At 40.5% G+C, this 23,610-nt stretch overlaps 1 protein-coding gene across 1 annotated transcript in view; it reads right to left on the bottom strand.

Annotated features, from left to right (window-relative positions):
* CADPS (calcium dependent secretion activator) overlaps positions 1–23,610 on the bottom strand; it is a 433,248-nt gene that overhangs the window by 317,381 nt on the left and 92,257 nt on the right. Inside the window, exons 2-3 of the mRNA XM_046679760.1 lie at positions 21,474–21,587; positions 11,194–11,526 (exon numbers count right to left, since the gene is read on the bottom strand). Of these exons, the coding sequence (XP_046535716.1) occupies positions 11,194–11,526; positions 21,474–21,587 (447 nt within the window). The remainder of the gene's footprint in view (positions 1–11,193; positions 11,527–21,473; positions 21,588–23,610) is intronic.

Below are 23,610 nucleotides of genomic sequence, written 5' to 3'. Positions count from 1 at the left end.
TATGTGACAGGCTCTTATTTCTACCTGGTAGCTATTATTGTCCCTATTTTATAGGGAAGTCAATGAACTTGCTAAAGGTTACATAGATAATGTGTAGCTGATCCTGGATTCATATCCAGATGTATCTGTAAAACATAATATCGCTACCAAATCACGCTGCCTCTATACAACTGTCTACTCTGTTATACATTGACTTTGTATTATAGATGGATTTTGGTTGCATATTAGTTTTTTCCCTTCAAACTACATTGTATACTTCTTGAAGGCAAGGACTTTCTGTTACACTTCTTCAGATTTTTCCCTAGCACAATTTGATTAATTGTTTGATTTCAAGAACTGATTCAAGAGAACCAGCCCAATCCTAAACATCACTATTCATCAGAATGGAACTTTCCCAAGACACAGGAATTTGATTAATTAGTGGTGGCTAATAATAACTAACACCAACCATCTTATTAGGTGGGTACTATCATTATTCCCATTTTGTATATGTAAAAAGTGAGGTTCAGAGACGTTAAGTGAGTGGCTTATGAACATACAGTAAGGAGCAGAGCCAGAATGCAAATGCAAATCTCTAACTTTAGACTCCTATTTTTCAACCACTGGTGTTCAATGTTTAATTTCTGTACAAAACTAGAGTTAAATTTTAACTCTGCTGAGGGTTTTAACTGTGAAATTCTATAAAGACCAATCTTTGGTATACCCCTGATCATGGACCAAGTCTTGGTTCAAGTAGCAATAATAATAAATAATAATTATAGTTTATATTTTTAAAAAATATGTATATGCCAAGAGTGGTGCTAAGTGATTTATTCATTAATTTATCACAGTCTCACAATAAACGTAGTGAAGTACAATCTGTCGCTATTCCCATTTTACAGACAAGCACACTGACACTTAAGGAGGTTAAGTGACTTGTCCAAGAGTTACAGTGGTAAGGGGCAGAGCCCATAACGAGTCTAGTATATTAAGAATCCAGGGGCCGGCACCATGGCTGAGTGGTTAAGTTCGCAGTCCATGTTTTCCGTGCCAATGTCAAAAAGAAAAAAAAAAAAGAATCTGACAGCACATGCTTGTCTTCTGTGTTACATAATAACTGTCCTCAGTTCCAACATTGTAAACAACCATCACTTTCCACTGTTCATAAAATGGATGGGCTAAGTTTTATGTAAAAACCTTTCAGGTTGAAAAGGTAACATCTTACATCCATAGGGTAATTTTTTGGAAACCAAAGAATTCTTTCTGTTATGATATGTGATATGTTATTTAATTCTGGGACTGACGAATTGCAGCCTTTGGGTCACACCCGCCAGCTGCCTGTGTTTGTAAATAAAATTTTACTGGAACACAGCCATGCCTATCCCTTTCCATATTGTCTATGGCTGCTTTCGCTACAATGACAGAATTAAGTAATTGCTACAAAGACTGTAGAGCCCACAAAGCCTAAAATATTTACTAACCCCTGGTTTAATTTTTCATTTAAAACCTTTGTAATGTGAATTTTCATGCATGCTTTTGTGGGTTTTCTTTCTTCAAAGAGCAACTTTGTTTTATCTCTGGGGTCACTTGCCCTCATCAGGTAGGTGCTCATGTTGCAAACACGAAGTAACCGCTTTTTAAAGTCATCCAGTTGGCTTGATCACACACTAGCAAGGACAAGACAAGAAAGACAAGCATTTCCTGTCCTTAACTGTCCTCTGAACACTGTGGGGCTTTAAGTATGTTTTCAAAAATTAAATCAGGAAACACTTGTATTGATGTGGCAGAACCTAAACGAGTGAAGCAAACATAACCCTCATCGGTATCCACTGAATAGACAGATCCATTAAAATCGTCATTGGCCAATACACAGAGCTGAGTCCTCAGGTGACCCTTCTTTTCCTCCAATAAATTTTAGGGAAAAAAAGGAGCAGGCTATATAAAAATAGACTCCTAAAGGATTTAGTAAAACACACACATACCTAACTTCCTAGAGCATGGGCAGGATCGATAAACTTTCTCCTGACTCTCCAGAACCTTCCATATTGATAGAAAATGACTATTTTCAGCAATTGAGTTAAAGAGCTTATTTTGGAGTCACACAACCTTGAGTTCAAATCCTGGTTTTGCTGCTGACTGGCTGTTTGACCTCGGGAAAACTGTTTAACTCTCTCTCTCTTTTTTGGGTTCCTTATTACAATGTGGGTAAAAATATCTACCTTACAGGCTTATTATGAGGATTGAACATAACATCTGTAAAGTACTAAGCTTAGTGTCTGGCACATAGTAAAGTCTTCCCATTTGGTAGGTGTTATTACTATTCAAACTGGAGATCGGAACATACATCATGAGGCCCCTGACTGAAAGCTCACCACCATGAAAGACATGCAGAATTATTCACTAGCCAAGCAGCAAACAGACTAAGATATGTTATGTGTATTGTCAGAAAGGGTTAAAACAAAAAGGGTTAAAAAATTGTAATCAGTACATTACGCGCTGTTACTCAAGTTTCTGCTAACTGTAGGTCTGAATCCTTGAAGAAGCTAGAAGGCTACATGTTGGAAGAAGAAGACAATTCAAATTATTACTTTGGGGAGTGTGGGCTGGTGAAACATATCAGGAGGCTTGTAAAATATCTCTGTTTGCAAAGCTGTGTTGGATGGTTTATAATAGCGTCCATCATTTGCAAAAGGTGGCAAAAGTAGAAAATACTATTTCTGTATGTCTGTTTCGGAAGGTATACCTCTTCTACGCCTCTGATTACAATTTTGTGGTCCAATGCTTATGAAAGGACTTCGAATAAAAGAGCATATTTATGATTTATTTTGGCAACAAAGGGAAGAGATTGCTAAAATGTCTATAGCAGGTTTGAAGGCTGCATAGAAAATACCCAATTCCCTGTTCTGCAGACGCAGAATACCCACTGTCTCTCAATTTCAACTTTCCTTTGAAGTTAGTCTCTCACAACAGCAGGTGCAGTCGGATAGAAAGATCTGGCCATGTGTTCTAGGAAGAACCGATAAGGAAGTAAAAGAAATCATGATGGAGTCATCAGAAAATTGTTGCTCTGGGAAATTAAATATTGCTCTCTGGCCCTGTGCCCTCCACATCTTTAAAGCCCTCTAATTTCCCCTACTGACAGTGTAGAACATGGTCATGTGGTATATGCATCTTGAGCTCTTGCCACATCCCAAGAATGCTGAAATTAAAGTACATCTAGCAAGCAAGGCCATTGAAAACCAGCAGCCCATCAAATAGCTAATGACTGTTAGAGGCAGCATGTGACTTTGAGAAGACCAGATTTAATTTCTCTACCTCTTCCTTCAACCCTGTGATAGGCGAGATGGGTTGAGTATGACCAGAGGGAAAGATGCACTGTGAATCTCAGGTGAAATCCACAATGTAAAATAGGAGTATTGGCAGGTGGATTCAGGTCTCAGATTGACATGCCTGCTTCATTGCTGCACTTTGCCTAACCAGAAAAAAATGACCAAACACACACCTTTGTGGAAGGTGGGCATTTAAGCCCAGGAAGCCATAAATGCCTGGGGCATTTACTGATTTAATCAATATTTAGTGGAACGTCTATTTCATGCCAAGCATTGTGCTAAGTGTTGGCTATATAGTGGTGAATGCAAAAACCCTGGTCCTTGCTTTTAAAGAGATAAGCTAGAGAGAGAGATAGACAATAAGAGAATGAATAAGCATGCAAGGTAATATGAGATTGTACAAAGTTCTATGATGGTAATAAACAGGGTACTGTTACGAAAAACAAAAACAAAAACAAGGAGAAGCCTATTTTAGACAGGAGGGCTTCTGTAAAAAGGTTACATTAAAAATGATAATTAAAGGAGTCAGCTATATTGGGTATATTATAGTCTTTCTATTACAGTCTCTTCCCCTTTGGTGTGGACAGAACTTGTGACTTGCTTTTAATCAATAGTATATGACAAGAGTAAAGAGATTTTGCATATGTAATTAAAGTCCTTAATCAGTTGATTTTAATAGAAAAAGGTGATTATCTTGGGTGGACCTGACTTAATCAGGCGATCCTTTAAAAAGAGAGTCTAGAAATCAGAGACTTGAAGCACCAGAGACTCTGTCAGTCTGTTGCTGGCTTTGAAAATGTCTACAGCTGCGGGGATATGAGATGTGCCAACAACATGAGGGATCTTGGAAGTAAATCCTTCTTTGCTGAGCCTACAGATCAGCCTAGTCAGAACCTTAATTCCAGCCTTATGAGTCCCTGAGCAGAGAAATCAGCTAAGTAATGCCTGGACTTCCGACCTACAAAAACTGTGAGATAATAAATGGGTGTTTTCTTAAGCCATTAAGTTTGTGATAATTTGTTACCTAGCAACACAATAAAAACAAATACGATACTCTAAGCAGAATAAAAGCTATAAAATCATTGGGAGGTGTGTTGTTGTGAGCAAGGAGGAAGATGAGCAGGAGCCAGATCATGGGAGATTCTATGGCAAAGAAGGGAAGTATAGGCTTTATCCCTAGCATCTGACATGTGGTGCCTAATGCATAGTAGGTGCTTACAACATCTGTGGAATGAATGAATGAATGAATGAAAAATGAAAGCACTTTATTAAATAAAAGTGTTTAATACTAAACTGCCATTGCCACCCTCCTCAGATTTTAAAACATTTCTTCAATAGATATTTATTGAAAGACCATTATGTGCAAAGAGCTGAAGTGATATTAGAAGGCCAAGAAAAAATGATTAAGAAATAGAGCCTGTCCCGGGGCTGGCCCCGTGGCTGAGTGGTTAAGTTCGTGCGCTCCGCTGCAGGCGGCCCAGTGTTTCGTTGGTTCGAGTCCTGGGCGTGGACATAGCACTGCTCATCAGACCACGCTGAGGCAGTGTCCCACATGCCACAACTAGAAGAACCCACAATGAAGAATATACAACTATGTACCGGGGGGTTTTGGGGAGAAAAAGGAAATAATAAAATCTTTAAAAAAAAAAAAAAAAAGAGAGAGAGATCTACTGGAAACTTCTGGGTTAAAAACTCTTGTAATGAGGTATGGAAACGACCCAGTAATCTGGGGTCACAGCTGAAAGCCTGATAATTTGAGGTTTCTCTTCAGAGTCTAATAAACTATCTGAAAAGCTGCCAAATGCTATTCAAGTCCAAGGAAGATAGCACCGTAATAAGATACCCACATCATCAAAGGCCACCTTGATGATGGTCTGGAGGAAAGAAAGTAAAATGTTAAGAAAATTAGTAGTTCAGTAATGATGGGGAATTCAATATTGAAAATGCAAAGGTGTTTATAGATTGGGAAATTATATGCCTTGTGGCTTTAGTCAAGACTTCCAGATTATGTGAAAAAATATCTAGAAATTCAGAGAAGACAGATGAAGAGAACACTGTCATCTTCTATTAGTTTAGGAGCGTGCATGTTATCCCTGCTGCCCATTAGGCAAAAACGATGGCTGAGGAGCAGGTTAGAGTCATCCTGCTGACATTTCCAGCAGCTATGAGTGAGATCAGTAACAGCACAACCAGAAATGCCATTCTAAAAGCACAGAATCGAAACACCAGGAAACACCTGACTTCCTTAGCTCATACTCATCCATATCCCCTTGGAAATTAGCTGGGTTGCTTCTCTAAGAAGAGCTTATTTACATCTAAAAATATATGAAGACGGGGGCCGGCCCAGTGTTGTAATGGTTAAATTCATATGCTCCACTTCGGCAGCCTGGGGTTCACAGGTTCAGATCCTCGGCACGGACCTATGCACCGCTCATCAAGTCATGCTGTCGCAGCATCCCACATACAAAATAGAGGAGGATTGGTACAGATGTTAGTTCAGGGACAATCTTCCTCACCAAAGAAAAAGGAATAAGACATAGGTTTGCCTCCTAAAATATACCTGAGAGGTGTTTTTCAAGGGAAAATGTCCACATATTTCAGAATGAAGCAGTTAAGGATAACTTGTAAAGTTAAGCAGAGGGATAGGAAGTAGCAGACACTTGGTACCACTGGGCATTAAATCGACTCTAGATTTAGAGGTCACTAAAGGGAAAGAGGAGAAATGATGCTCTGCATTTTTTAAACTTTTAAAATACATCACCGTCATCATCATTATAATTAGCTTTGCATTTTACAAAGATGGAAAGCAGGTCTCTTAGTCTCATTTCTCAGATGGGGCCACCCATTCGCAAAGAGATCACCATACTTTTTTTGAGTTAGGTTTAAAATTCAACTCAAATGCTCAAATAGCTACATAATTGACTGCTTCCTCCCAAGAGTTTAGGAAAACAAAAACAACACTGATTTTATAATAAGATTTTTCAATTATTTTACACTGACTATTATGTCGAGCATGAGCAAACTCTTCTGTGAGATAGAACCTTGCATTCTCAAATAAACAAAATGGACTCTACAAAATGTGCAAATATGGAGACATTTGTTAAACCTCCTTGCTTTTTTTAACTTTCCATAGACATGGTTCACGCTACAACAGACAGCTGATATGTAACTGATATAATTGCTCTTTGATAAATGTCACTTCTCATTTGAGATGAAAACTGCAGTTACTGGCAGAACCTCATAAAGAAGCTTCAGAAAGCAGCACCAGCAATCAGATTACAGCTTCCCCTAGAACGCGGTCAGCATAAGAAGAAAATATTGTGCGCATTTCTGGTTTGGGAGCACCTAGGTATTGCTTTGTTTCATACTGAGAAGAAGGTCCAGAAAATACAAAACAGAACAAGAAACAGTTGCAGCAGGGAGGGAATGAAAGTCATATGATTTTCACTTCTGTATCTTTGCTCCTGTGAGTTGATAGAGTTTGGCAGAGCTGAGTGTAGTCTATGAGAAAGCAAGGGAGTGAATCCACAATTTCTGAAACCTGATTGCAGGGCGTGAGAAGTGCAGACTTCATTGAAAGCTATTCTGGTCACTCTGGGCTGTTTTCAGCGATGGCATCAGAGGGCTCTGTCCCACCAACCTCAGTATGTCACCCCACTGGTCACCCCAGCCATGCGTCCCATATCAGTGGTAGTGAGAAATGATTTAAGAGGGCAGACTGATGAAGAGCTTCCATTTTAATGGTTATGTTGCACCTTAATGCATATTGTTTAAAAAAAACCCTAGTACTTTAAAGCTGTGATTTCACATATATTATTTCTAAAGATAAAAGTAAGTCTTAAAAGTGAGTTAGGAGTTGGTTTAACTAGAAATATTAAATAAATAATCATATAGGTAGGACTTAGAAATGACAAAAATCATGAAGATGGTATCTTAATGGCTGAAGTCTAGAAAACAGTGCAGAAAATAATTTTCTTCTTATCCCATTGTTTTAATAGTTTCTTTGTTGAGATTTTTGCTATTTGTTTCCCTTTACAAAATACCTATATGCTTAAGGAAGAAAATTTGGAAATTCAGAAAAGCACAACTGAAAACCATAAAAATAAACCATAATGCTATCCCTAAAGATAAGCAGTTAAGATTTTTTTTTTGCCTATCCTGTACTTTTTCTACAAAAAATGAGATTATGCCTTCATGCTCTGTTTCGTAGCCTGATTTTCCACTTAGCAATGTCTAGTGAACATTTTCCCAGGTGGCAACCCTTCTTCCTCAACGGCTGGAGGGTATTCTCTCACATGGTTGAATGGAAATCTAATTAATTCATCTCCTACTGTTGGGAAGTAAAGTTGCTTCCATATTTTCACCGCCGTATAAGCACTGCAATGAACACCTTTGGATTTAACACTCTTCTACACGTCTCTGAGTATTTACTCAGAACAAATTCCTACGGGTAAAGCTATGAGGGCAAAAGCTTTGCCCATTATAAATGTGTTTTGCTGCAATTTAAAGAAGTACAGAAAGGTTACAATAATAAATTATTCCAATGGGAAATCACGATAAGTCCCATTTCTATAACATTTGTGATGTACTATCATTACCAATGTTATTTTTCTTTTAAAATACTTTTATTGTTGCCAATACACTTATATAGCACAGATTACTGAAGACATGGAAATAAAAATAATTATATATTTAGACTTCATTTATATTTTTTTCTTTTGTGAATTACCTACATATGCTCTTTGTTCTAATTTCTACTGACGTGAACCCTTGAAGCAATAATCAGACTCAGGTGTGAGTATGGAATATAATGGTAAATGCCTTGAGGATTTCTGTCCCAAGAAGTACATCCTTTACATTTCTTAGAATTCTCTTTTAGCTAAGGGGACAATTGTTATTCTTGGGAGACAGGACAAAATTCTTTTATATTACTGTATTTTTTTTCCAACTCACAGAAAAGATGTTAAAAATATGAGTTGAATTAATTCCTTTTTTAGGGAAAAACAGTAAAATATGGTCCTGCCACTTCATCCCATTCAACAAGTTCAAAAACACTGAAATAAGCAATGGCATAGCAATGGATTCATTCCAATGATACTGATGTTTGAGCAAGAACAAAAAATACGCATGATAAGCTGTTGCAATAAGACGAAACATTAATTCCTAGAATCACTTTGTGCCCAGCAGGTTTAAGAACACTTGACTATCTCTGTAATTTTGAATCTTACCTTTAATCCAGGTGGGTGACTGTCAATCTTTTTGAAGTTATGACCACCCATCTTCTTGTGGTGGAGAAGATGGTGGTGGTGGTAGTGATGGTAATATCACCTACCTACCCTATTCTAACAGTGCCACATGGGATGCAATAATATTTTAAATAAAAAGAACAATTAAATTTAATTTTATATTGAGATTTATTTGAGAATTTAAAAATATTTCTTGACCTACCAAAGAAACCATCTACCTTTGGGTTGGCAGTCAGTGTTCTGAATAGAAGTTGGCTAAGAAGAAAGTAGGATGTCAGGAATATCTCTGAATGTAATGTATATATTTTATTAGGAAATGCTAAACAGACTCCTACTTACTAAAATATTCAGAAAGTTCTGAGTAAGCTATAATGGTTGATAACAAGACCCTATCTACTAGTAAAAATAATCTGCTATTATCCATTTATTAACTCAATAGTCAATTTTTGAGCACCTACTATGTGCCAAGAATTGTTTCATGCACTGGAAATATTAGCAAATAAGGCAAAGATGAATGCATCCTCATGAGGCTAACATTCTGGTGAAGGATGGGCATGGAGGACAAGACAGGTAATAAATAGATGAACAAGAAATGGAAAATAGTGGTAAAGGCTGTGATGCAAATAGAACAGGGGGATGGGAGAGAGAGTGACTTGGTGAGGTGTGAGGCAAGGGAGAACTTTCAATGGGGTGGTCTTGCAAGACCTCTTGGAGAAGTTGACATTTAAGCTGTGCCAGTCATGCAAAGGTCTTGGCAATGAGCATTCTAAGCTGAGGGAAGAGCAAATGCAAAGGCCCAGAACCTATTTGATATGTTGGGGAAACAGAAAGAAGGCCAGTGAGTAAGCATGTGGAGAAAAGGGTCTGAGCAGGGCTGCTTCATGTACTGCCCCAAGCGTGAGCGAGGAGTTGGGACATCATTCTAAAGGCAATGGGATGTCACTGGAAGGTTTTAAGCAGAGAAGTGGCATGATCCAATTTACATGTTAAGGAGATCCCTCCAGCTGTGTGCGATGGGTGCTTTATTGTGTGGCAAGTGGAGAGCCAGGGTTACTAGTTGGGTAGACCCTGTGGTCACCCAGGTAAGAGATGTTGGTACCTTGAACTAGGGGTGAGCCATGAAGGCTCAAAGAAGGAAGCCTCAAAGTCCTGTCATTCTCAAGTTCAATGTTTAGGGCAGTTCTAATACTGTCTGTTGACTTTTTGCCTCTTCTTGTAGACTATATTTTAACTGCTACCATTTATAAAGTGCCCCGTGTTGCTCTGGGCTTTATACACATTGAATCCTTATAACGATTTTATCCCAAGCTCATGTGTGGAGAGGTTTACTAACTCCCCAAGGCCGCAAAGCTACTGAGGGGTCATGTTAAGATTTACCTGGGTCTGTCTGATTCTGAGCGAGGAACAACTTTTAGCCAACACACTAGCATGTCTTCCTTTAACCTACCTGAGGGGCGGAGCTGTGCTGGAGAAACTAGGGCACAGCTGAGTTTCTCTGATGGTTCTTGGAAGAGGAAGGGCAACAAAACTACCGGGAAAGGAGGCCCTTGTTTCAAATGCAGATTCCTGGGCCCTATCCCAAGGATGTACAATCAGAATCTCTAGGTTTGGAGGCTGGGAATGTGCATTTAAAAAATGCCCCGTAGTGACACTCACTAAAATTTGCAAAGATTGCAAAGGAGGCACTCAATATATATTTGTTGAATGAATGAATATAATGGAAAGATTCACAGGAAATGAAGATCTAGAGTGTCTCACACCCTCACCTCACTCCTGATCCAGAAAAAAATATAGGCCCATTTTGGGGTGGGCCCAAGCAGAGCTGTAGCTAGGCCCCTCAGATCCACTCGGAAATTGGTGATGTGACAAATATGTGGTATGATATACTCAGGGCTTCTGGAAGCTTTTGATTTTAAATAATTACTCTTGATGACCAGGTGGGAAGTCCAATTGTCTCCCCAGCTGAGAAATTATAAGTCCCTCAGCTGGTAAACACCACCTATTTTAAAGGCAAAACAATCTTTTTAAAAAAATGATTCTTGGGGACCGGCTGCGTGGCAGAGTGGTTAAGTTCGCGCGCTCTGCTGCGGTGGCCCAGGGTTCGGATCCTGGCCGCGGACAAGGCACCGTTCATTAGGCCATGTTGAGGCAGCGTCCCACATCCCACAACTAGAAAGACCTGCAACTAAGATATACAACTATGTATGGGGGGGGGGGGGTGGGTTTGGGGGGATAAAGAGAAAAAAAAAAGAAGATTGGCAACAGTTGTTAGCTCAGGTGCCAATCTTTAAAAAAAAAAAAATGATTCTTTTGAACTTGTAGCACTTTCAACACACGGAAGCCAGGCCTTACTCACAGGGCCAGTTTACCCATGAGACACAATACGCACAAAGCCTATGGCCCACGAGACTTTCAGGGGCTCACAGAAGTCTTTTAACTTGTTTTTTAAATCAGAAGAAAAATATGAATATATTCTAACCTGAATTAAGGTCAACTTTTGCCAATGCACTTGTAAAATATAATTTGTAATGTTTTTTTAGCAAGAGTGGCCCATGAAGGCAACAGTGCCTAGGGCACACAGAAGTCATAATCTGATTATGCTTACTTACAGCTCTGGGCCCAGGTGATTGACACCTTACCTGGCAGGCATTATACAGCAGCTGATGTTCAAACTTCTTGATCCCAAGAATGTTCTGGAACATCTCATAGAGTTGCTCTTTGCTCAGAATCAGCTCAGAGGCTGCGCTGGCCGTCATCCGGGCCTGCTGCTTCCTGGGGTCCTCTTCCCCACGGTAGATGGCGTCAAACTTGGCCATCCAGGAGCTCAGCACAGTCTCCTTGCTGAGGCCATCAATCTCGGGCAGACTGCGCACCCTCTTCTCAATGTGCTTCTTGAAGACCTCCCGAGAGTCGTTGGCAGAGCAGCCCCCACTCTGCACCATGCGGGCCACACGGTCACTCTTCAGGAACACCTGAGCAAGAACACAACCAGGAAAAACATCAGGAAGTCAGCCCTGGAGATATCAGCTCCCTGGGGCTGGAGGCTGGGCCGATCTCATCATGGGCATCCCAGAGGGCACCGGTGTGGGTTACATCCTGCCCTACCACCTCCTAGCTGTGCAACTCAGAGAAGTCACGTACGCATTTTGCTTTTGTGTCCAAATCTGGAAAATGAGAATAACAATAGTAATTACTAGGCTGTTGCAAGGATTAAATGAGATAGTAATATCTCAAGAGGCAGCATATAGTTTACAGACTTTGTGCTCAGACTGTCTGGGTTCTTTCTCCGCCACTTAGGGGCTGTGTTTCTTTTGGCAAATTAACCTCTTTGTACCTCAGTTTTCTCATCTATAAAATGGGGATAATAGTGGTCTCTACATCACAGGTATTTTTAAGTGAGGATTAAATACATCATAAGCACTAAAAAAAGTGCCACAAGGGTTGTGGTTGTGGTTGTTATTATTATTCTACATAAAATACCTGGCATGATGTTTGGCACATAGCACTTAAATGTTAACCACTATTTCTATCTCATTTTATCCTCTTAATGATACACATCACAACTGAAATTGAACACATCTTAGGTAAATATGTATTTAATGTCTGTCTCCCTTCCAAAAATGTAAACTCCATATGGGCAAGGACTGTGCCCATCTTGTTCCCCACAGTATCACCCGTCCCTAGTATAGAGCCTGGCACTTTGAGAGTGAATGAACAAAGAGGCTAGGCCTTATATGCAGTCCATTTTGTAAAGAGAAAAACCAAGACTCCAGAGAAGGGAAGGGACTTGTTCTTTGTAACTGAAATTGGCTGAATATCAATGTACGATCTTTTGACTTCACCCTGGTTCCTTCCTTTCCTGTGAATCTCACCTGCCTGGTGGAGAACTTCTGTCTGGTGGAGAACCTTGGTTGCTTTGCTGGTGCTTCCTGGGTGCTGGGGCCAAGCCATCCATTGAGAACACTTTACTTTCGCCCCAGTGCCCACCATTCGGGAGCTTACACCAGCTACATGGTTCCGGGTGTCATACAAGGTAGTGAAGCTGCTGCTTCATATTCAGAGAGGAAACATCTGACACTTTTGAGCTGTGTCCTGGTCACACTTCAGAAGGTGCATAAATACCCTTCCAGAGGCAGAATAAATGTTCCCTCGCCTGTCAGATTTCAGGAAATGCCCTCGTTGGCCATGAGACGGCATTGCTTGGGGGGCATGTCATTGTCTCCTGCTTCAACACAAAGCCTTCCTCGGGGAGGCGAGATGTTAGACAAGTGGCTTCTGCTTATCATCAATTTAATGAACTAATTTAGAAAGAAGGAGGGCTGAGGGTTTGCTTCATAGGCTAGAGCTCATCGTCCACTCCCCTGTGCCTGGGAACTGGTACTCAGTTGAGACCTTAGAGTTCATTTAAAAATCAATTACAGAAAAAAGTTTCAAATGAATCCTCAGGCCTTAATGAGTCTTAATGAGCTAAAGAATTCACCTGAAAATCTGTAATGCTTATTGCAGTTTTTTCAGGTACAATGTACCTCAGTTATAAGTCCAGATCTCAAAGAACATCAAAGGTTTGGGGCAATTAGAGAAAATTTCTGGAGAGGAAGTATAGCATTGTGACAGGAGATAGAACCCATGATCCCAGGCCAATTCTGCCACTAACTCACTGTGTGACCTTGGGTAAGTCACCTCCCATCTCTGATTTGACAGTTTCTTATCTGTACACTGAGGGAATTGAACTATAAAATTGTGGAGTTGTCCTTCCAGCTGCAACGTTTAGACTCTTCTTCATGAACCCAGTCATCCTTTCCTTGGGCACTCACGATGTGGAAGGCATTGTGCCAGGTGCCAGGGATATAGAGGTGAGTAAAACAGGTGCAGATCCAGCTCTCGTACCTCCACGACATCATCCTATAATCTCATCCAAATATCATTACAATCTGGGACAAGTGCTGTCAAGGGAAAGTCCACAGATGCCTAGAGCCAGGGGCCTATTCTAACATGTAGTCAGGAAAGCCTTCCTGGAGGAAAACTCCTTTGAGATGATATGGGAAAGATGGATGCATAAAGAGAGAGTGGAAGAATATTTCAGAGAGAAGCATCAAGATGTGCAAAGCCCCTGAGTGTCTGAGGAAACAAGGAGAAGCTAGTGTGGCTTGGCTGTGAGGGGTGGCAGAATGATCAATGTAAGATGGGCAGGAAGGGGCCAGAGGGCCAAGGGCATGGGGGGGCCACATTAAGGATATTGTCTACATTTGAAGGGCACTGGGAAGCCATTGAAGGTTTTAAGCTGGGACATGGCATGATCAAGTTCACATTCTCTGACTTTAATGTGGAAAACAGACCCGAAGGGGACAAAGAGAATAGGCAGAAAACCTGGAGCAGGACCCCACTATAGACTCTCAGCACCATATTCCTTTCCTCCAAAGTCCTTCCATAGCTGCCATTTGTCATTTGTCTTTGTGACTGTTTGGTTAATACCTGAGGCTCCAGCTAGACTGTAAGTCCCAGGAAGGAAGGATTTGTAACTGTTTTTTCCTATTACTTCTTCTGAGTGCCTAAGACAGTACCTGGCACAGAGTTGGTGCCATGTTGAAAGAAAAGAGTGAAGGAACACCACAAACAAAGCAGACATCTCAAAGCAGAGATCCTATTGAGCTTATATCTGGCTGGGGGAAAGAAGGTAAAGGAGAAACCAGCAAGCACGATATACTGGTCTCTCAAAACAATTGACTGAGGCTAGATTTTCCATGGGACCTGATAACACAGGGTAAGAAATGAAAATGTTGGCCCCTTGGTCTCAGCTGGCATCCATAGCTGGCTGGGTGACCCCTGGATCCTGTGCACATCATCTGCTTCACACAATCTCTTACTTTGTACATAGTAGCTACTCAATAAATACTTTTGAACTCCTAGTGGATGGCCTTGACAAGTCCCTTAACCCCTATCAACCTCACTCTCCTCACATGGGGTTAATCCAGCCAGCCTTCTTTGATGAGGATCAAAGCAAGAGGACTTTGAAGAATGGAGGGCTCCGTCTGTCCAGAGGTTAGATGTGACTGCCAGGCCCCAGAATGAGGGGAAATGAGTGGAATGTCAAGAGTGCGGAGGAAGGAGGCTGAAGGTTGAGAAGACAGCAAAGACGAGGTGACATAAGGAGGCAAGACAGCCATGGGGAGAGGAGAAGGTAGCAGAAACTAATTTTCCAGGCAGATCATCTGTCTTGGCTTCTCAGTCTGTCAGAAGGGATGTGGGGACTGGGCCAGCCTCGCCGTGTAGTGAATACAGCCACAGAATACTGATGTGCTTGTGTGTCTCTAAAATGATCCTTGAAACTCATTTCTACTGGGAGCTCTATCTGGTGCTTTTGTTTTTGTTTTCTGTTTTGTTTTTGGTGGCTGTCACAACAGACTTCAACCCCAGGCACAGCTCTATGCAGCACATCCATAAATCCTCCCCTCTCCTCTTCCAACTTCCAGACAGGTCATAATGGGAGATGGAAGATAAACAAATAAATATGGAATGATGAAGGGCAGTCAATTCAGAGACTCAACCTCATCCATCAGTCCTTCCCTCCATCACCAGAGCCAAGCAACCTCAAGGTTGTCCTAGAAACACACAAGCCCATAGTACTTAACTACTGTACATGGTACCAGATAAAGCTGGTCCAGCTCCCACTTCCTTGCTGATGGGCTGAAAAACCAAGACAAACCCTTTCCTGCTCTAAAAAAGCATTGTCATTCCAATATAAACAAGAAATAGAAGTAGATGTTAGAGTAAATAACATTAAAAAAAAAAAAAAAAAACAAGACCTGGTTGCTACTCATGAATGGCACATAGCTAACGGGAAGAACAGGCTCTAGTGTCAGACGGCCTGGGTTCAAATCCTGGCTCTACCAGCTGCTAACTTGTCAAAGCTACTTAATCTTTCTGGGCTTCAGTTTCCCCATCACTCAAATGGGAATCATAACAAACCTCCCTTGTAGGATTTGGGTGAGGATTCAATGAGACAAGGCATGTCAACTGGTGAGCATGGTGCCTGCTACAAGAATGGAACAAGTTGGCTGTTATTTTTCAATAGAATATCATGCAGACATGAAAAAAGATAATATTTTTTTCATTAGCATCCAAAGATGTCTATGATATATTGCTAAACCAGAGACTTCCAATGGCAGGGGTGAGGTGGGGTTGGGTGATAGGAGCATGACCCTGGATTGAGAAAATCATAGGTAATAAAATGGATGAGAGTATGTCACATGTGTGACTTTTGCAGAGGTAGGAAGGAGACTGAAAACCACAGGTGCTAAATGAAACAAGCGGGATATTAATATTTTGTAGTAATTTCCCTGATAATCTTAATATGGAAATTGAATAGCTATCTCTATGCATATAGACACATCAAAAATACTTGAAAAGATATATGCCAAAATTTAATAGTAGTTGTCTAGGATCATGGGATTACAGGTATTTTTCTAACCACTTCATTTAGATTTTTTCTATATTGTCTATTTTTATAATTTACATATATTTTTAATAATATATTTTACTTTCATAATCACTTAAAACACCTCTTTCTACATGGGAAAATTTTACCTCCTTGAGGCAAAGTCCACGTTAATTTCTAAAATAAAATGCATCTTTGGATCTAAAAGATATTCTTCATCAAAAAGTCAAGGATGCTGGGGCAAATTGAGAAGCAGATCTGGGCCCTGACCTGTGGTGGGTGGTGGTAGGTTAAGAGCAAAATTAGGTCACTTTGCCCTGTCTGTACCCTCTCCCCTCCTTGGCCTTGCATCTCTTTTATCCCATGTCAAGGCCCTGAAACCAGGGAGTGGATGGATTCTATCCACTTTTAACTCTCTTCAATTCTTTCCATGAAGCAGATGGACACTACAGCACCAGGCTCCCCTCTCATCTTAATATATTTATAATGGCACTTTCTGGGTACTAGATTTAGGGTGAGGTTATATGTTTGTGTGTGCGTGTGTGTGTAATTTAACCTTGACAACAATTATGCCAGGAAGGTCCTATTACAGATGAAGAAACTGAGGCTCAGACTTGGCTGAGGTCCTACAGGCAGTGTGCAGCAGAACTAGAATTAGAAGGCAGAGGTCAGAGTGCTTAGGAGGATGAGTTTAGTGTCTGAAAGACGTGGGGTTGAATTCTAGTTGATCTTTTGGACACTAATCCATCCTCCTAGCCACTCTGACCTCTGTTCCCTCCTTCCTTGCCTGGCTTTCCCCACAAGAACAAATGCCTTTAGAATGGGTAGCTACGCCTCTCCCAGGGATATATCTGTTTTCAGGCTCCTGAGGAGTTATAGTTTTGCTTATTGAAAAATAGATAGCTTCATTTCAGAAAAATAGCTAGACAAGAGCTGACTTCTACTTTTCTTAGACTAAAAAAAGGTTCAATCATAAAGACTAAACAAAGTATGTCAAGTTTATCTCCCAGAGCAGAGGATACCTCTAGGTTTTGCGGGCCAAATTGTCCTTCCCTTCTGATAACAGCGCCTCAGTCCAAGAACGTCTTTGCCGTTGCACACAGTTTCAGTGGGACTGTCAATCATGGGATCTTGTCCTTCCTTAGCCAAGTGGTGGATTGGGACCTGAGCTTGGCCAATCGGACTTCTCCTTCTGGGATTCAGACCCCAGAGTGGGGTGGCCCAAGGATGGAAGGGGTTGGAGCAGATTCATACCAATGATAAGGTGTCCATTATATCCTGCTACCTGGCTTCCTGAAGTTAAGCTGCCTTACTTTCCATCTTTCATTAAGCTTGGTTATTTCTTTTAATAACAAAAACAACAATTATAAAAAAACCAATAAAACAATAAAAAAAAACAACAGTTATTGTTAATTTAACCACAGTTTCTGTTGCTAGCAACTAAAGAATTCTGTTGGACACAACATTCAAAGCTAGTTTGACAAAAACCAACAGGGCTTTTGTTAGAGGAGCTCAGCAAAAAGCAAACCAAACCAAACAAAGCTCAATCGAGCAGTTTCACTGGCTGAAGCCCAGGTCTCAGCCGTAGTGTTCTCAAACTATTGCTTGTACGTCTTTCACCTCATCCTACACTCCCACTTCTCACCAAACCCCCCCACGTTCCCTTCAGGCAGCATCTGAGAAAGGTTTTGTAAAACTTTTACATTTAACTCTTTTCTCTAATTTCAGGACCAGCATGTGAAGGAACCAAAATGAAGCAGAGAGATGGGAAGGTGAGAATGAGAATGGAGGGTGGGAGGGCTTGTGTTTCAGACATTTGTCTTAAAAGAGCTGAGAATTAGAAAAGACGTGAGGGCCATGGAGAGATGGGTGGGCTCTCTGACGCATTAAGACCGTGGCTGTGGGAACAGGATAGGATTGCTGGACACCCACCTCAGCACCGGGCACTCAAAGCCGTAATGGAAGAGATTAAAGGATTACTTTGCTGACCTGCTTGATCCGCTTTGACAATCAGGGCCACGGGGAAAGGACAAAATTAACCTGCATGCTCTCGAGAGCATTAAGGGACCCTGACCTCCCTTTATCCCGACCACGCTCAGGACTCAGGTTTCATCAGCTTGTGGTTAATGCTGGCCAGCTGGGTTCAGGCTGGGCTGGATAGGCACAGATGGAAAAAGGACAGTGCCTTCCCCACTCCTTTTCTTTTTGAAAAATTACTCTTTGCTACTCTACTGTGTTGACAAACCATTATTGCCTTAGCAAGACAAGGCAATGCCTGAAACTGATTTTCTTTAGTGTAGTAATCTCAGAACTTTTTGAAAAAAAAGGTTTTTTTCTTTTTTAATGACAGCACTCTTGGTAAACTGGGATGTGAAGGTGTGGTATGGTGGTGTGGATTGTGTGTGTGAGTGTGTGTGAAAGAGAGTGAGTTTAGAAGGAGGGTGTCTGTTGGTTTTGTCTGCCAAGCATACATTCCCCCTTCTTCAGTAAAAAGAAGCTAATTTCTTATTGGAAAACCATTGTATTTCCAATACAAATGGCTCCAGTGGGGCTGCGCCTGGACTCAGGCACAAGAGGTAGTATTTGTCTTAGGTCTTATCCCCCAGTCTATTTCACCCCTCATCCATTGTGACTGGCTCAAGAAAGGACACATAACCCATGTCAGTCCAACCAAGTCACCCCCGGGCCTTTTCCTGGGGACTATCAGTAAGACGTATTGCTCCTGGGGTTGCTAAACTGGAAGGATGTGACCTGGTGCTGCCAATGTCCTCCGCATGGAGAGAACCTGCCTAAGAATGAAGCCAACACTGGCCAGGGCAAAGCTGAGGAATGGGGAGAAAGATACCTGTCCTGCTGGCATCTTCGGAGTCTCTGGATCCAGCCACAGCTGAAACCAGGTCTACCACTGGACTTTTAAGTTGCTTGAGCAAATAAATCCTGTTTTGGTTTAAGCCAGTTTAAAGTGGGTATCTGTCACTTGTAATCCAAAGAGTCCTGATCAAGACAGACACTGACAGGGAAGCAATTGGATCCCAGAGGAGGGTGGAAGAAGAGACACTAGCATCTCCACCACCCAAGGGTGAAGGGAAAGGAAGAAAAGGTGGAGTAATCACCTTGCAGCTCTCTCGGGGAAAGAGTTCTTTCTGATCCCTTGACTGGGGGAACCTTTGCCCAGAGGGTTAGGCTTTCCAGGAAACATGAATCTCAAGACTCTCTAAAGCTTTACTAGTGAATATGGTAAATAATTAATATTCCACATTATTTCCTGTTACCCAAATCTCAGTATCAAATATTCAGTGATTTCTCAATGCCTAAATTCTTACCAGACTAAAAAGAAGTTCTTTCAAATAAACTGGCCACTAGAGAAGAAAATATCAAGATCACTACAAATATAATGGTAATTTCCAGAGACTCATTAGCATGTTGATGACTACTAATTTTCAAATTTAATTAATAGATAGAAATGGCACTTTCTTTTAATTTATGTCATTAGTCAGATGAGCTGTCTAATTAAGATTTGCAGTCTCCAAATTTATAAACTGGTGAATGACTCTAAACATGGAGAATTATGATAAGGGTCTGCCTGGTCTGAACTAGCTTTCAGAACTTGAAAAAAAGGGGGGAAATTAATTTCATTCTCTGGTAGTTTTAACAGAATCTTTTGTTAAATATATTCAAGTTATTCACTGCCACACCATCATTGTGATTCCAAATCTCATTTCCACTCTCGATTAAACTCAGCTGAAAAATTGCACCACATCAGATAAAGCAATAAGTTCAATACTAACTGGCAATAATTAACACTATTTGTGAAATGAAAGAAAGCTTAAATTTGACAAATATAAAAATGAACCTGACACCTAAAATAGATCCAAATAGAAATTTCACTGAAGAAATGGTGTATAAGATGAGTTTGTGGCTGGACCCAGCAAACATCACAGAGACAAGGGCTGTTTACTATTAAACATTCATTAAAAAATCAATCGATAATATTGTCACAAGATCTAATTGCAATCTTGTTCCACTCTCTCCATGAAAGGAGGAGTCAAGTGCTTTCACAAGTGGGAAGAAGAATTTAACCGAATCAACCAACTAACATTTTTAAAGCATCTGTTGAGGACTGGATCGCCCAATGGGCAGAAGCAACAGGTGCTTGGAGCACCAGAGAAGCAGGAGCACCAATGTTTTTGTTTTGAAATAATTTGCTAGATAATAATTAAAAAACAAAAGGAAGGAAGGAAATCAGTGAATCCATCCAATGTGGGAAGAAAATCAGAATTTTTTGGATTTCCTTACACTTATTTTATAGATTATTGTTATCACTCTGAATTGTGTAAGGCAGGATGCCATGAGTTTTTCAGTGCTTAAGGGTTGGTTTCCAATGATTTTAATCTAGCCTTGACAATGGATAAGACGTTTTGGGCACAGGATTCCAAATACAGAGAATATCTGGTTCACATAAAAATAGATTAATATAAAGTAAAATGTCTTTCAATGACCAAATAATCATTTTGTTTTTCCTGAGGAAGATTTCCTCTGAGCTAATATCTATGCCAGTCTTCCTCTATTTTGTATGTGGGACACCTCCACAGCATGGCTGCTGAGTGGAGTAGGTCCATGCCTAGGATCCGAACCCGTGAACCTGGGCCACTAAAATGGAGTGCATGGGACTTTAACCAGTCAGCCACAAGGCAGACCCCCAAAATAATCATTTTTGAAAATATGCATGTCAAGTAGACATCACCAATAGGAAGGTATGGCACGTCTACCTCATTAGTGGTGTACAGTCAATAGCCAATGACCACATCATGGAAGAATAATTATAAAATTTAAAAATACTACTGGAATTCCAAATTCACTTTACTGATAAGTAAACCTCTGAGGTCTATAGGTGGGCATTTACTTGTGATATGTACACAGGATATATTATCTCATTTACAGGTTTTCTCCTGAGAACAGTACTGCATCTTGGACAGTGTTCTAACTTGGAGGAAAGAACTCACAGCACCATTTTAATAGAAAGAAAAAGGAAGCTAGTGAAGGCAGCATCCTTAGCAGGTGTTAACAGCCTTTAGAAAGGGTGTAAGTGGTGGGAAAATGCTCTCGACTCAGTTCAAGTCTTAGCTTGTGGAAGTTAAAAGCTGTGTGACCTTCAGTAATTGATCTAACCTTCTTCATCAGTATAATGGGAATAATATCAGGACTTAACTCATAAGACTGTTGTAGAGATTAAACAAGACATTGTATGTAAAGCCTGCAGCACACTGCCTGGTATAAAAATCAGTTGGTAAACAGTAGCTTCCGTTCAGTTTTCCCCGAAACAAAATGCTGTTGGTCCTTAAAATTGTAACCAATCACCCGCCTCTTTGCCTCAGGCAGGATGGCCCTGTAGAAGGCCAGGGCTACTGTTGCCACTGGCCAGGAGTTCAGAAGCCCAGGGCTTTAGGTTTGAGCAGTCTTGGCATCCTTCTGCCTGAGTCTTACCTCATAGTAACTCTGGACAGCGTTCATGAAGGCTTCATCAGCCACGATCTGGGTTTCCCCATTGAGAAAAGCTTGAAACCGGTCCTTGACTGTCTGTAGCTGCTGTTTGCTGATCTGTGAGAAACAGAGAAAGAGGGGACAGTGACAAATTGTTCTAGACCAGGATCATGGTTACTGAAGGATCATGTATGCTGAAGATGCCAGTCTCATTGGCATGCTGGAGCCAGTTTGTATAGGCACATGTGAGCTGATTGTTAAATTTGTAGGAATTTCATAAGGCAGTTGTTAAACACAGCCACTTCTAGAAAATAATATGTTATATAAATACAAATATAAATTTATACTATAAATTATTAAAAACAAAGGAAATACATACTCAAAATTCGTTGCTTTCTGATTATTTTATCACATTTTACTATTATCTGCACTTTTGAGGTTACTTATATCTATTATATTTGTTTTGTGGATACACAGTGGGTGCCAGCACACACCTCTTCCCAACTCCACAGTAAGTGATGTCTTATTGGAAGCTAGATATCGGCCAGGATGGGAATAGTTAGTTACACCATGGAAATTGGTAAATGCTACAAATCAGGGGTTTGTTTTGTTTTTTGAGAGGTGGTTTTTAAAGACACTACTGACCAGGCCCCTTAGGTGGTCTGAAACATCCTGCTTTATAGAGCTCTAGTAATCAAAACTGTATGATACTGGCATTAAAACTAACACATAGAGCAACGGCACAGGACTGAAAGCCCAGAAATAACCCACACATATATGGTCAGCTCATATTTGACAGAGAGCCAGGGACACTCAATGGGGAAAGGAGAGTTTCTTCAATAAATGGTGCTGGGAAAACTGGATAGTCATACGCAGAAGAATGAAAATGGACCCCTTTCTTATGCCACTCACAAAAATTAACTTGAAATGGATAAAAGACGTAAGACCAAAGACTGGAAAACTACTAGAAGAAAACATAGGAAAAAACTCCCTGACATTGGTGTTGGCAATGTTTTTTTGACACCAAAAGCACAAGGAATGAAAGCAAAAATAAACAAATGGGACTATATCAAACTAAAAAGCTTCTGAAAAAGAAACAATCAGCAAAACGAAAAGGCAACCTACAGAAGGGGAGAAAATATTTGCAAATCATCTATCTGATAAATGGTTAACATCCAAAATATATAAGGAACTCATACAACTCAATAGCAATCCAATTAAAAAATTGGCAGAGGACCTAAGAATACGTATTTCCAAAGAAGACATACAAATGACCACAGGTACATGAAAAGTGCTCAACCCCACTAATCATCTGGGAAATGCAAATCAAAACTGCAATGGGATATCACCTCACACCTGTTAGAACGGCTATCATCAAAAAGACAAGAGACAAGTGTTGGTGAGGATGTGGAGAAAAAGGAACCCTTGTGCACTGTTGGTGGGAGTGTAAATTGGTGCAGCCACCATGGAAAACAGTATGGAGCTTCCTCAAAAAATTAAAAATAGAACTACCATAGGATCCAGCAATCCCACTTCTAGGTATATATCTAAAGGAAATGAAAACAGGATGTTGAAGAGATAGCTGCACCTTCATGTTCACTGCAGAATTACTCACAATAGCCAAGGTGTGGAAACAACCTAATGCCCATCAAACAGATGTACGAACAAAGACGATGTGTGTGTGTGTATGTATATGTATCTGTCTGTGTGTTTGTGTGTGTGTAACAAGCAATTAAATATTATTCAGTCATGAGCAAAAAGGAAATCCTGCTGTTTTTCAACAACTTGGATAAAACTTGAGGGTGTTAATGCTAAGTGAAATAAATCAGAGAAAGATAAATACAGTATGATATCACTTACATACAAAAGCTAAAACAAGCTGAACTCAGAGAAGCAGAGAGTAGAGTGGTGTTTACCAGCCTCTGGGATTTGGGGGAAATGGGGAGATATTGGTCAAAGGGTAAAAATGTCCAGTTATAAGATTAAAAAGTTCTAGGAATCTAACATCCAGCATGGTGATTATAGTTAATAACACTAAATGGTAATTATGTGAGGGGATGGAGGTGTTAACCAACTTTATTGTAGTAATCATTTTGTAATATATATGTGTATCAAATCACCATATTACACATTTAAACTC

Source organism: Equus quagga, chromosome 1, assembly GCF_021613505.1.
Source record: "Equus quagga isolate Etosha38 chromosome 1, UCLA_HA_Equagga_1.0, whole genome shotgun sequence".
In the NCBI taxonomy this organism is placed as follows: Eukaryota; Metazoa; Chordata; class Mammalia; order Perissodactyla; family Equidae; genus Equus; species Equus quagga.
This window is presented reverse-complemented; position numbering and strand designations above follow the sequence as displayed.